Consider the following 14,288-nt stretch of genomic DNA (forward strand, 5'->3'; position numbering starts at 1 on the left):
AGATTCCGCTACCTGCCTCAGGTGAAGTGAGACAATTGGAGTGATTTTGTGCCGGATCACCTGATAGTTAGTTTATTTCTAAATAACAGGATAAAACAAAAGCAATGGGTCGTCAGTGCAGATAGTGGAATCTTCCACCGTTGTTTTGACGCAAGTTATTGCGGGATAACTCGTGAAATTTGAACACAGACTCCAAAACAGCAATCGCCAGGTATACTTTCCTTTATTTCTCCTCTAGTATGTTGTCAGGCACTCGTTGAGACTATCTGAGCACCTCAGTGTACATTTTTTGCCCTATATTTTAAAATGTTTTCTTAATGCTTTTAATGTTTTATGTAAAGCACTTTGATTTATCTTGTACATGAAATGTGCTATACAAATAAGCTTGCTTGCTTGCATGTGTTTTACAACCAACCATAAAAAAGTTAACTCTATCTCTGGGTATATAGGCTGAAAGACAATGAAAATGCCAAAACGGAGGAATTTAAATCCAAAGCAAGATGCAGAGTTTCACATTGAAACTAGAAAAGACAAAAGAGGACTTGATGCTAAATACATCAGTGATTTCAAAGGTTAGCTACATCTCACAATGACTGCTATCTGAAAACTGAGCGTTTTGCCTGACTTTTCATAACTTTTTTTTATGTCTTGAACAGGTAGGGGTGTCTTTGCTTGTGAGCCATTTGAGAAAGGAGACTTCCTTTTAGAATATCGTGGTGAACTTGTCAGCAAACAGGAATGTGAGAGACGAGTGAGGGTTTACCATGATGCCTTGAAACATTTTATGTTCGAGTTTCGCTTTGATGGAAAACTTTGGTGGTGCGTATTAAAGCTGATGCTTTATTTGATTGCAGTGGTCAGACACATTGCCTTTAATTGTCAGAACCTAAATGGGTTCTGAAATCAGGAAAATACACATTGCAAGACATATATTTTTTTTTCTTTATAAAGTGTTGACGCAGCAAAAGAAGATGGATCGCTTGGCAGACTGGTTAATGATGACCATATCAACCCAAATGCCAGAATTAAGTATTTAAGTGTGCAAGGAAAGCCCCACTTGTGTTTGTTTGCAATCCGGGACATTAACCCAGGAGACGAGATCACATATAATTATGGTAACTCAGACTGGCCATGGAGATGCAAGGTGAGTAACTATTCAGGCTCTAATAATAATTGTTAATGGGGAAACGGTGTAGGTGGAAAATATTTTGGTGGACTGGATTATATTAATTTTGATGTTTGTCAATTTAACATGTAGGAATCTGGTATGAAGTCTTCAAATGACTGTGATCACACACCCTCCAAGGAATGTCTGACAACAGCCCATGTGAATGCACTGAAACAACAGGGGGTAAAGGAATGTATAATTTATATGTGCTCTTGGCTAGTCCATCACTATATTTGGATTTTAAGGTTTCACATTATGGCATTCAATTTTCATCTCACACTGTTGCCTGGTAAAACCATGACATGGCTGTAAACATCTTAACTTAGTTCAGAATGTGTGTGAGGAACCACCTGCTACATGGTGGGATGTACGGACATATTACCTGAATGTGTGTATGTGGACACATCAGTTGGAGGCTTTTCATTCTTTTGGAATCTCACTTTGCATGTGTGTGTGTGTGTGTGGGGTCACCTGATTTTGTGGTGGTTTGTACTGACACAGTAACCCAGTGTATTTAATGGCCCGAAAGTCACACTCCCACTGATGTTTACTTCCTGTCCCCTCACAGCAACCTGCTCCAGAAATACCTCCCAGAGATCCTAATGCTGCTGATGATGAGCAGGTACGTCTCAGTGTTGAATGGACTGCTCGGTAGTTTTAATCCTTGTAGGGTTTTTGAGTCTACAAAGGTTGCACTGGGAATAAAAACTGCTGAGCCTCATCTTTCATGTTTATTTCTACTAGCTCAGTGTTGTGACCAAACCTTCCTTCTTCTTCCGATTCTTCTGGTCTACATTGTTTTTTTTTTCCCATCTGTCCTGTGTTTTAGTGCATGATGGAGACGGGACACGCTTCCATATCTGTGAGCCAGAGGGAGCAGAGTCCAGAATTTGAGCCCCAGCCCAGTTCTGTAGAGGTAAGTAATGTTCACCTGATTTTGTGGTGGTTTTGTGGTGGTTTGTACTGACACAGTAACCCAGTGTGAGCCCGAAAGTCACACTCCCACTGATGTTTACTTCCTGTCTCCTTCAAGTTTCTATTGTCACTTTTTATTTTGATTGATAAATAATTTTCAAATAATATGGGCTGCACAGTTGTGTGGTGGTTAGCACTTCAGCCTAACAGATGGTCGCTAGTTTGAACCCCAGCTGAGGAGGGGTTTGGACAGTTCCAACAGTGGCCTTCCTATGTGGAGCTTGCATGTTCTCCCCGTCTCAGCGTGGGTTATCCACAGGTACTCCGGCTTTGTCCCACTGTCCAAAGACATGCTTGTTAGGTTTATTGGTTACTCTAAATTGTCCCTAGGAGTGAATGTGAGCGTAAGTGGTTGTTTGTCTCTGTGTTAGCCCTGTGACAGAATGGTGACCTGTCCAGGTTGTACCCTGACCCTTGCCTGATAATAGCTGGGATAGGCTCCAGCAACCCCCACCACCCTGAATTATACAAGCAGTACATAAAATGAATGAATACATGAGAAATTTCACAGAAGGCTTGTTGTCTCTAAGGTGTTTATATATATTTACCTTCGCCAAGGAAGTTATGTTTTATCGGGGTTTGTTTGTCTGTCTGTTAGTTAGCAACATAACTCAAAAAGTTAGGGACGGATCTTGATGAAATTTTCAGAACTTGTTGTGAATGTCAATGAACAAATAATTATATTTTGGTGATGATCCATGACTGCAATGTTGGATGACAGTCAATACGCTTGGCAGAGTTCTGCTCTCTCTGAAAGCTTTTCTAGTTGTATATATGTATTTATATGTTGTTGTTTTTTTGTTTTATTTTTCTCAGTGTCCTAAACACCATGTGGTGTGTAGGGATATGTCTGCCTTTGACAAGTGCAGTCACTGCCTGGGACCTTTCAGCTCTCTGAGATGGATGGGGTTCAGATGCAAAGGTAAAATATCTATTGAGTGCACAACCTGTGAAAAATAAGTGTCTTGGTTGAGTGGATAAGGTCTAAAACCCTTAAAGTCACATGGTGCAAATGACCACAGGTCATATTTAAACCCAGATCACCTGTTTTGATGACCATAGTCTCAGTGTATGGGACACACAACAGAACTATCTGATTATTGGCACATCCTCTTGCACAATTTGAAAGCTTGTTTTAGGCCACATCCACATGCAGCCAAACCAGGTCTTCAGCTTGAATTTGTATTCTGTCAAGACAGAATTGGCTCCAATCCTGCTTTTGTCCATAAGTATTTGTCAAATTGCTGTCGTATATCAAATCAAATCCCATTTGACTTGCTACATATATACTATGAATTCCATTCAAAATAATTTACTGAATAGCTGTAGTTTAAATGCCAGACCTGTAAATCACGCTGTAATGCTGCTGTAGTGTACGCTATATAGAAAGTAGGGTTGGGCATTGTTTGAATTTGAATGATTTCGGTTCCCATTGCAATTCCTCCATTTCAAATCCAATTCCTCTAAGAAGCAGGTCCAAAAAAGTTAACATGTTTTAAATGAGCTTGTCAAATACAGGGCACTCTATTATTTGTATTTTTGATGAAACTCTTTTTCAATTCACTGTTTTCTTGTAGTGCTTTTAGTTTTTCTATTGCTACTTTTAAGTTTAGTTGAATCGGAAAGTTAGATAATAGGCAGCTTTCTGGTTGTTATCTGTGGTAGATTTAAGAACATGTTGTACATGTCACTGTGTGGCCACTTGCACATTGTGGAGGAATGGTATAGATTTATCTATAGAATCCCAATCATACGTAGTACAAGCTTCAACCCAACCATGGGTGACGCCATTGTTGTTTTGTGCGATTAGGGCATGCAGGCTAACAGAGAAGCAGGGGATTTGTGTTCAGGAGATGTGATTTGATATTTACTCACACTGGGATAAAGTTTAAAATTTGAGCAGATAAGATCTCCTAGATCTCCCAATTCTTTATGGATGGGAGTCCTATATGATCAAAACTTCAGTAGTTTCTAAACTGAGGTTTGTGTGGACAGAATCTTAATTGGCACAGAGAAGGAAGTAATTGAATGTTCCTGTGTAGAGTTGGACTTGAGACAAAAATGTTGTAAATCTGTTTCAGTTTGTCCCGGACTCTGGCATATATCTTGCTACAAACGGATGACAGGTCAGGATGAAACATCAGACCTCGATGAGTGTAAGAGCTCTGGAAGCGAGTATGTACCGGACTCCGATTCAGGGGATTCTGATTCTGACTCAAGGTCACCCTCATCATCATTGCCTCATCAGTCAAAAATGCATTTGAGTCGAAGACTACAGCTACTGAGTGGCAACACATCCACTGTGTTGGACACAAGTATTCCAGATGAAGCTGGTACATCAAAATATTGTCCGGCTCCGGCTGATGACATAGACGATGCTGCCATTGACCCGGACTCGACCGCTGGACATATGGATGTCAGTGCTGATGAAACATCTGATTTAGCAGTTCCTGAACAAAACTCGTCAAATAGGAAAGTTAAGAAGAAATGCAGTTTGACTCCCACACATCCCAGCTTGACCAATAGAAACTTCTGTTTCGTTTGTGGTAAGCCACAAAGTAGACTGACTCGACACCTGAAAACCCACATGTCACACCCAGAAGTATCATATGCATTTTATCTGCCAGAGCACTCGAAGGAATGCAAAGTGTTATTTGAAAAAATGAGAAATAAGGGAAATTTTAAACACAACTCAGCCATTCTTCAAGGTGAAATGGGTCAATTGAAAGTGAAGAGAAAGCCAAAAGCTGCTGCTGTGACTGGGAATTTTGTGCACAGTATGCACTGTATGGGTTTATATATCCGCAAAGAACTATGGCGACATGTGCGGCGATGTCCCTGTAGGCCACACAACAAGGATTCGGAGGAACCGAGTGGGAGAACCAGAGTGCTGATTATGGCTACGGCCCAGGAGACGGTGTTCAGCCAACACTTTTCAAGTGGAATGTGGAAGATTCTGAGCTCCATGAAGATGGATGAAACTGGTCTGGCTGTGAGAAATGACCTCTCCATTGTGCACTTTGCCCAGTCACTTTATAACAGACACGGACAAGACCCCACAAAACACGAGTATGTGCTACAGAAGCTTCGTGAAGTGGGAAGGCTGCTGGTCTGTCTGCGCAGTGACTTCTCAATACACAGCATGGAGGAAGCCATCAAGCCAAGTAACTTTGAGATGGTTGTTAAGGCAGTTCAGAAAGTTGCTGGCTTTGATGAAGAAAAGCTGTCCTATCGTACACCAAGCCTAGCTTTGAAACTGGGGCACACACTAAACAAGATCTGCGACATTGTTCACTGTCGAGCTCTGATGGCTGAGGATGACAGACTTGTTAAGTCAGCTGAAACATTCAGTAGACTGTACACCTCCAAGTGGTGCGAGCTGGTTTCCCACAGTGCTCTGAACACGCTGAGTAGTGTGAAGTATAATAAACCAGCAACACTGCCCTTCACAGAGGACGTTCGGACACTACACCTGTACCTGCAGAAGTCTGCAGATGCTGCTGTTAGCAGCTTGATGGAGGAAGCCACACCCAAGACGTATACTGAGCTAAGTAAAGTTATTTTAGCTCAAATCATTCTATTTAATCGGAGACGTGCTGGAGAAGTGTCAAAAATGCGTCTCAAAAGTTTTGAGGAACGAGACAGAACAAAGCTGCACCAAAATGTCGCCATGGCCCTGTCCAAACTGGAGCAGCAGCTGTGCAGCTACTTCACCAGAGTGGAAATTGTTGGGAAGAGAGAGAGGAAGGTGGTTGTTCTTCTTACACCGCGTATGGTGGATGCCCTGACACGACTGACAAGTAAAAGAAAGGAATGTGGTGTCTATAACAACAATGTTTTCCTGTTTGGAAGACCTCAAGCTCTGAGCCACTACAGAGGACAGGACTGCCTACGGATATATGCAAGCCAGTGTGGAGCAAAGCACCCCGAGCTCCTCAGGTCCACCCAGCTGAGGAAGCATGTCGCGACACTCTCTCAGATCCTGAATCTGAAAAACAATGAACTTGACCAAGTTGCTGATTTCCTTGGACATGATATCCGTGTCCATCGGGACTTCTATAGGTTGCCAGTCCCAACCATGCAGTTGGCCAAGATTTCTAAACTGCTTTTGTCAATGGAAAAAGGAGATCTTTCTGGCCTGCAGGGGAAATCACTGGATGAAATTGAGATTGAAGGTGAGTACAGATCAAACTAGGGTTGGGCATTCTTTAAATTTTAGTGATTCCAGTTTCTAATGATTCTTTATTCCAAATAATTTAGTGGCAGGGGCAAAAAAAGTTAAGTTTTCATGTTTTAAATGAAGAAAGATGAAATGATAAGGGGTGAACCAAAAGTCAGAAAGAAAAGATACACCAACACAGCCAACTGTTGCATCTGTCGAAAAAGTAAAGTGTTCCACTAGTTTTGTCCCATCTTTGAGTCATCAATCCACTGTGTCTGTTACTATTGTCTGATGATTCCCTTTGTCCAGATGAGATATCAGTCAGTGACTCTGAAGCTAAAGACAGTGGGAGTGACTCAGAAGACAGCAGCACAGAAGATAAGGGACCACAACTTGAAGACGTGGAAGATCTGGGTCAGTCCTCGGGCTGTCCTGTCAAGGAGCTATCACAGAACTCTGGGGACTCGGGTAAGTAATTTATTTGTACTGGGTATTCTCTCAGGATCTTGGGCAACAGCAGCTGGGTACAAGTCATTATAAATGAGTCCTATTTTGTTGTCATCAGAAATGCTGTCAGACATAACATCCACAGCAGGACAGACTATACCTCAATCTGAAGGTAAGACCAGTTTTTTGGTATTTGGATAATGCTAAGATATGCAATGACTTTAAATTTCCAGAAGAATAATGTGAGAAGAAATAAGAGCAAATAAAGTGAAATGCACTGCATGAAACTTGACACAATGGCATATTTTAAATAATGAGGAGTTTATGCAATTGCCTGCTTAGCAATGGGTGGAACTCAACTCAACTCAACTCAACTTTATTTATATAGCCCTTTAAAACAACCACAGCTGAAACAAAGTGCTGTACATAAATGGACAAAGCAACACAAAGTACAAAATCAACCAGGAAATAAATAATATCATAAAATATGATAAAATAATTGTTAATTGTTTTAAAAACAGTTTTAAAACAATGAACAATTTTAAAAGAACAAATATAAACAAATAAAACCAATAATAAAACAAACCACTGCACTTTAAAACAGGAACAGTCTCATACTGGGCTGAAAGCCAAAGAATAAAAATGGGTTTTAAGATGAGTTTTAAAAATAGACATAGGGTGGAACATTTATTTTTTATTTTATTTTTTTTAATAGCAACCTGAAATATTAGTTTTATATGTAGAATCGTTCAAATTTTTACACACGACTATGAAATCAATCTCAAATTCATTCAACAAAATTGTTTACTGCACCATCTCTGCCAAATCTATCTTACAGCACAGGACGAGTCCAAAGATGTGAACCTCCAGGTGACACCAACAGGTGTAGATTTGTACTGTCCTGTTCTGTCCTGTCACCAGCTGGTGATTTTTGTTTTCCTAGAAAGTGGAGTAGCAAATCAATTTTTAATTTTTCACTTTGAGTTCCCATTCAATATGAGACACACCTCTAACATCGCACCAATATTGGGACCAGTTCCTCTAGATTGGTAGAATGGGGTGCCGGCCCCCCTCTTTACAAACCAAGGGGACCAAGGGGTGTGTTCCAACTACAGAGGGCTCACACTCCTCAGCCCCCCTGTGAAGGTCTATTCAAGGGTCCTGGAGGATGGTCAAACAGATGCACTATATATCCAATAGCATTCTCTCACCTGCCTTGACTCTCATTTGAACGTCAGTTCATCTCATTCTTCATCCATAGGGTTCAATATGGCGTGGGTCCATCTTTCCAGCTATAACAGCTTCAACATTTCTGGAAAGGCTGTCCATAAGTTTTAGGAATGTGTTTATGGATTTTTTTTTTTTTTTTTAAAACCATTCTTCCATAAGAGTATTTGTGAGGTCACTGATGTCGAACCAGAAGGCCTGGCTCTGTCTAATTCATCCCAAAAGTGTTTTATTGGGTTGAGTTCAGCACTCTGCAGGCAAGTCTAGTGCATCCACACCAAACTCTCTCATCCAGGTCTTTATGGCCCTTGCTTTGTGCACTGGTGCACAGTCATGTTGGAAGAGGAGGGGTTCATCTCTAAACTTTTCCCACAAATCTTGGGAATATGGAATTGTCCAGAATCTCTTGGTACTCTGATGCTGCACAAAGGCCTTCTAATGGAAATGATGACTGATATGAATTAAATGATAGGTGGGTTATTTTTGGCATGTTGGTTTATTTTTTTTAATATATTTGCCTGGTGGCGGGCCTCCTTGGCCTGGCAGCTGGCAGGCCTGTACAATGGTAGGGTAAACACTGTCAGTGATATTAACATGGAAATTAACGAGCAGTTCTACATGTATTCCAAGGAAAATTATTATAAATTGGAAACTAATCAGTTTAAGCATGAATAGGTTTAGAAATCTTGTTCGGCTTGGGCGTGATGCTGCGGGGACAGGCGGGCCCTGCAACAAAGGGCAACACTCATTTGATTACGTTTTTAATTATTGTTTATTATTACTATTTCCTTAACTCTTATAATAGATTAGATTAGATAAACTTTATTGATCCCACAGACGGGGAAATTCACGTATTACAGCAGCAAGCAGAGAAAGTGAAAAAAGAAAGAATAATTAGATAAACTTAAGAATTAAATATAACACAATAAACATAAAAAACAATAACAGTATAAGGTGACGGTATAAATGACTGTGTAAACGGTGTAAACAGACTACAACATGATGGCCTGATTCAGGTGTTACAGATTGTTGTAGAGTCTGACAGCAGTTGGGATGAAGGACCTGCGGAGCCTCTCTTTCTTACACCGTGGGTGTAGCAGTCTGCTGCTGAAGGAGCTGCTCAGGGACCCCACAGTGTAATGTAGGGGGTGAGAGGTGTTGCTCATGATGGATGTCAGTTTAGCTAACATCCTTCTCTCCCCCACTTCCTCTACGGAGTCCAGAGGACAATCCAGGACAGAGCTCGCTCTCCTGATCAGTTTATTGATCCTGCTCCTGTCCCTGTCTGTGCTGCTCCCTCTCCAGCAGACCACAGCATAGAATATGGCTGAGGCCACCACAGAGTCATAAAAAGTCCTGAGGAGAGTCCCACACACTCCGAAGAACCTCAGTCTCCTCAGCAGGTGGCGGCGACTCTGTCCCTTCTTGTAGAGGGCGTGGGTGTTTGTAGACCAGTCCAGTTTGTTGTTTAGGTGAACACCCAGGAATTTATAGTTCTCCACCACCTCTATGTCCGATCCCTGGATGTTCGCCTGTGCGAGAGAGGATGCTTTCCTCTGGAAGTTCACAATCATCTCCTTTGTCTTGCTGGTATTTAGCTGGAGCTGGTTACGCTCACTCCAGCTGACAAAGTCCCTGATGACGGTCCTGTACTCCAGATCGTCCCCCTCAGAAACACAGCCAACAACGACTGTGTCATCGGAGAACTTCTGGATGTGGCAGTGTGTGTTATTGTAAGTGAAGTCCGAAGTGTAGAGAGTGAAGAGGAAGGGAGAGAGCACCGTACCCTGAGGAGCACCTGTACTGCAGAGCACCACGTCAGACTCACAGTGCTGCAGCCTCACATACTGTGGTCTGTTGGTGAGATAGTCCTTAATCCATGCAGTCAGGTGTTGGTCTACTCCCATACTTTCCATCTTCACTCGTAGCAGTGAAGGCTGGATAGTAATAAAAGCGCTGGAGAAGTCGAAAAACATGACTCTCACAGCACTTCCGCTGACCTCCAGGTGTTGCAGTGATCTGTGCAGCAAGTAAATCACTGTGTCGTCCACTCCAATCCCAGGCCGGTAGGCAAACTGCAGGGGGTCCAGCTGAGTGTCCACCAGGGGTCTTAGCTGTTTCAGAATGATCCTCTACATGGTCTTCATCATGTGAGAAGTCAAGGCAACAGGCCTGAAGTGGTTGGGCTCCTTTGGGCACCGTATCTTCTGTACCGGGACCACACAGGAGGTCTTCCACAGGGCCCGGACTTTCTCTAGGCTCAGGCTCAGATTGAACACGTGCCTGACCACACCACAGAGCTGTTCAGCACAGTCCTTGAGTAGTCTGGGGCTGATGCCGTCTGGTCCTGGGGCCTTCCTTGCCTTGATCTTTTTAAGTTGACTTCTCACCTGATCGTTTGTTATGGAGAGGGGGGTGGAGGATAACTGAAGTGGTGATGTGGGGGTGATGAGTGGTGAGAGTGTTAGAGGAGGGATAGAGGGGGGTGGTGAACTAGTTGGAAGGGGGGCAGTGGGCTGGTGGGCGTCAGATGTTGAGGGTGGCAGGTCGAGGAGAGGGGGGAGGAGGGCGGCTGACCAGAGGAGGTGTGAAGAGGTGGTAGTGGGGGTGGGGGTGGGAGAGGGAGGTGAGGCAGAATCAAATCTGTTGAAGAACAGATTTAATTCATCTGCCCAGTCCTTGTCCCCGCTGATTTGGTCTCTCCCCACTCCTTTTCCATGGCCTGCGATGTTCTGCAGTCCTCTCCAGACGTCCCTGGTGTTGTTCTGCTCCAGCTTCTTCTCCAGTTTCCTCCTGTAGGAATCCTTCCCCTTCCTGATTTTATATCGGAGCTCCCTCTGAACTCTGCGCAGCTCCTCCTTGTCCCCCGAGTTAAAGACCCTTTTCTTCTCATTTAGTAGGGCCTTAATCTCAGAGGTTACCCAGGGTTTGTTATTGGGAAAAAACCGCACCGACTTGGATGGCACAGTGTTTTCCATACAAAAATTTATGTAATCCGTGATGCAGTGGGTCATACTGTCAATGTCACTGCCATGGGGACTGCAGAGTGCATCCCAATCTGTTGACTGGAAGCAGTCTCTGAGCCTAGCACTGCACTCCTCAGACCATTGTTTCACAGGCCTCTTCACAGGGGATTGTTTATTCACCACCGGGGTGTAGTCTGTGACGAGGTGTACAAGACTGTGATCTGAGCGACTCAGCGGGGGGAGGGGGGATGAGGTGTATGCATCCTTAATGTTTGCATAAACAAGGTCCAAAGTTTTATTGCCTCTAGTGTGGCATTTCACATACTGGGTGAAGGTGGGAAGAGCAGAGGACAGGGAAGCATGGTTGAAGTCACCGGAGATTAGGAGGAGGGACTGGGGATGCTGGTTTAGAAGATTGGAGACGATGGTGTGGATCAGATCTGTAGCTGCAGCAGTGACCGCTTAGGGGGGGATGTACACTGTCACCGCAATAACATGTGAAACCTCCCTCGGGAGGTAGTATGGCCGCATACTAACAGCTAACAGTTCCACGTCTCTGGTGCAGAGTTGCTCCTTTACAGTTAAATGTCCAGGGTGGCACCATCTGTTGTTCACAAACACAGCGATCCCCCCTCCCTTCTTCTTACCGCTCTCCGCTGCGTTCCTGTCCGCACGAACCAGCTGGAATCCGTCCAGGGTGACGTGAGAGTCTGGAGAAAGTTTACTCAACCACGTCTCAGTTAAACACATGAGGCTGCACTCACGGTACTCCCTCTGCAGCCGGGTCAGCGCCGTTAGCTCTTCCATCTTGTTGGGGAGAGATCTTACATTCCCCATGATGACAGACGGTAAACAAGGCTTGTACCGTCTTTTCCGTTCCCTGCGCTTAACTCCCGATCTACAGCCTCGTTTCCTCCTCCGTAACTCCTTGGGGATCTCCGGCCTCTCCATGGTGTGTGTCGCAGGGCTAACAGCTGATCCCGGGAGTAAACAATGGAGCCGTGGTTGAGTGTGTATCCCACAGCTACACCAAAAAGTTCCGATAATAGCAAGGCGCAAGCTACAAAAGTAAAGAAGTGGGCCTCCATAGCTTCACCCTCACATAAAGTGCCGATGTGACGTAAAATAAGTGATAAAAATAGAATAGAAACACACTAAAAAAGATCGGAAAGTGGCTGCTGTAACAAGTCGCCACTCACGCGACGCCTGCGTTAATTGTTAATTGTTAAATGTTAATTAATTTTAGCTAATTTTCTTTTTCCCTCTTGCATTTCTTTCAGGAAAAAATGCTGACCAAGAGCATGAAGCAAGAAGACTCCCAAAGAGAATGTGGTCAAAAGCTGAGGTTGCTGCAGTGATGCGACATTTTGGAAATCACATTTCCAAAGGAAAACTTGCCTCCAAAGCTGAATGCAGCCAGTGCAAGGAGGCAGAAGACCCTGTGTTGTCACAAAGAACAGTACAGAATATACGAGACTTTGTGAGAAACCGAATAACCACAACCAAGAGGGAATCCAGAAGAAAACTTTAGATCCTTTGATGGTAGAAATGTAGATCGTTCCAATCACTTTTTTTTTAAAGTCCCATCTGCTTTTATTTCTTCTATTATTGCAGCATAACTGAGTATGGGCCATTTACCTGGTTTTACCCCAGTTTAGCAGTGTTGTTAAACACGGTTTTTTATATTTTCAAAACACCCGGCTGTTGTTGAGCCATGTTTTGGTTTAAGTCTGCACCTAGGAGTTTAAAGGCATATTCCACCCCTGGCTGAAATTTAGCCCCCCTCCACAGTTCCCTGAGTTGGAGTAGTGGGCAGAAGTGTTTCTGGCATTGTCTGAATAGTTCCCCTATCTGAATGCCGCCTACTCAGTCCTTCAATGTGAAATCGCAATTTCACCGAGTGGTGGAATATGACATTAAGGAGCTGATGTTCAAAATAAAAGAACACTTTCGTCATCTATTCATGCAGTCAGGTTTCTTCATTGTTTGTTGCTGTCGCAGTGACTTCATTGCCTACTTCACCTCACCTTCACCTCATACATTGATGCTTAATACTATTTTGTGTTTGTGCTTTTGTCATACAAAAAGACTTCAGTGGATGAAAATTTTATTTAAATTATTATACTTTATCCCAACAGGGAAGTTGAGGTTCTGCATTTGATCCATTTCTGGAGGAACACTAGCACAGAGCATCTCTAGACCAGAGGGCTGCTACTAAGGCAAGGCAAGGCAGTTTATTTGTATAGCACATTTCATGTACAGGACAATTCAAAGTGCTTTACATAAAACAAAGGCATTACAGATATTTAAAATAGTAAAAGGCATCAACACATAATCACAATAAAATAATAAATTACATTAAAATGATTAAAAGCAAGATAAGTTAAAAAAGTTTAAAAAAGTTACCGTGCAGACTTCATGCATAGGCGCATGAGAAAAGAAATGTTTTAACCTGGATTTAAAAATGTCTACATTTGGGGAAAGTTTAATCTCCACTGTCAGTTTGTTCCATTTGTTTGCAGCATAACAGCTAACCCAGACAACAAATGGATCAGGGCCAAATCTGCGCCGGATGTAGTCCAACATCCGGTCGTAATCCTGAAAACGGATCCGCTCCAGAAAATTTTTGCACCCTAGCCCATATCTGGCACGGATCCACTTTACAGTTGTGGAACAGATCTTGTCCAGATCTAAACCGGATCTTGTCCAGATCCAGGGAAGATGTGGTCCAAATCTGAACTACAGCTCTTTAGATTTAAAAAAGTGTTGACAAATTAATTACTAGATATCATCAGACTTAAATGGCTACTAACATTTAGTCTATGAATGAAAACAATCACAATGTGTTCCTTTCAACAAGCAGGCAGCCGCCCTTTATTAAACCTGTTTTCAGTTTTCACAACAGCATGCACATTTAAAGACACAGTTAACGGCACTTTTTAACACCATAGTTCAGGGAGACTAGGGATAATGGCAATAAGCCAAATTGCCAAAATGTTGAACCATCCTTTTAACACTGTTGCAGCAATAACGAAGGTCAAGATTACAAATTGTATTTTTTTTAAAGAAATGATTTCTCTTTTGAACCTTTGCATTTTATGCATTTCCACAACAGTATGCACATTGTAAACCATTTTTAAAAAAAACATCTCTTTTGAACTGTTTAATGCATTTCCACAACGCACATTGCAAACTATTTTTAAAAAAACATTTCTCTGTTCAACTGTTTTATGAATTTCCACAACTGTATGCACATTTAAAGTAAAAAAAAAACAAACAAAAAAAAAACAATCATCACAGTCGTCGTCATTAGCTATCCTCAGTCATCCTCGCCTCTAGTTCG

General features: G+C 42.7%; 1 protein-coding gene across 1 annotated transcript; it reads left to right on the forward strand.

Annotated features, from left to right (window-relative positions):
• Positions 1–406: 406 nt before the first annotated feature.
• Positions 407–12,709, forward strand: LOC121651010. The gene is made up of 11 exons (XM_042002850.1): positions 407–572; positions 657–819; positions 952–1,144; positions 1,259–1,351; positions 1,737–1,790; positions 1,998–2,084; positions 2,960–3,051; positions 4,988–6,318; positions 6,615–6,773; positions 6,871–6,924; positions 12,226–12,709. The coding sequence occupies exons 1-11, from the start codon at positions 461–463 to the stop codon at positions 12,474–12,476; spliced, it is 2,589 nt and encodes an 862-aa protein (XP_041858784.1). The 5' UTR covers positions 407–460; the 3' UTR covers positions 12,477–12,709.
• The last annotated feature ends 1,579 nt before the right edge of the window (positions 12,710–14,288 follow it).

The sequence above is a fragment of the Melanotaenia boesemani genome, chromosome 13 (genome assembly GCF_017639745.1).
Source record: "Melanotaenia boesemani isolate fMelBoe1 chromosome 13, fMelBoe1.pri, whole genome shotgun sequence".
In the NCBI taxonomy this organism is placed as follows: domain Eukaryota; kingdom Metazoa; phylum Chordata; class Actinopteri; order Atheriniformes; family Melanotaeniidae; genus Melanotaenia; species Melanotaenia boesemani.

Excerpts from the sequence above, each read along its gene's own strand:
- LOC121651010 (XM_042002850.1), top strand. The coding sequence starts at position 461 with ATGAAAATGCCAAAACGGAGGAATTTAAATCCAAAGCAAGATGCAGAG. Across the intron at positions 573-656 it reads ATACATCAGTGATTTCAAAG|GTAGGGGTGTCTTTGCTTGT; the intron begins GTTAGCTACATC and ends TGTCTTGAACAG. Across the intron at positions 1,352-1,736 it reads ATGCACTGAAACAACAGGGG|CAACCTGCTCCAGAAATACC; the intron begins GTAAAGGAATGT and ends GTCCCCTCACAG.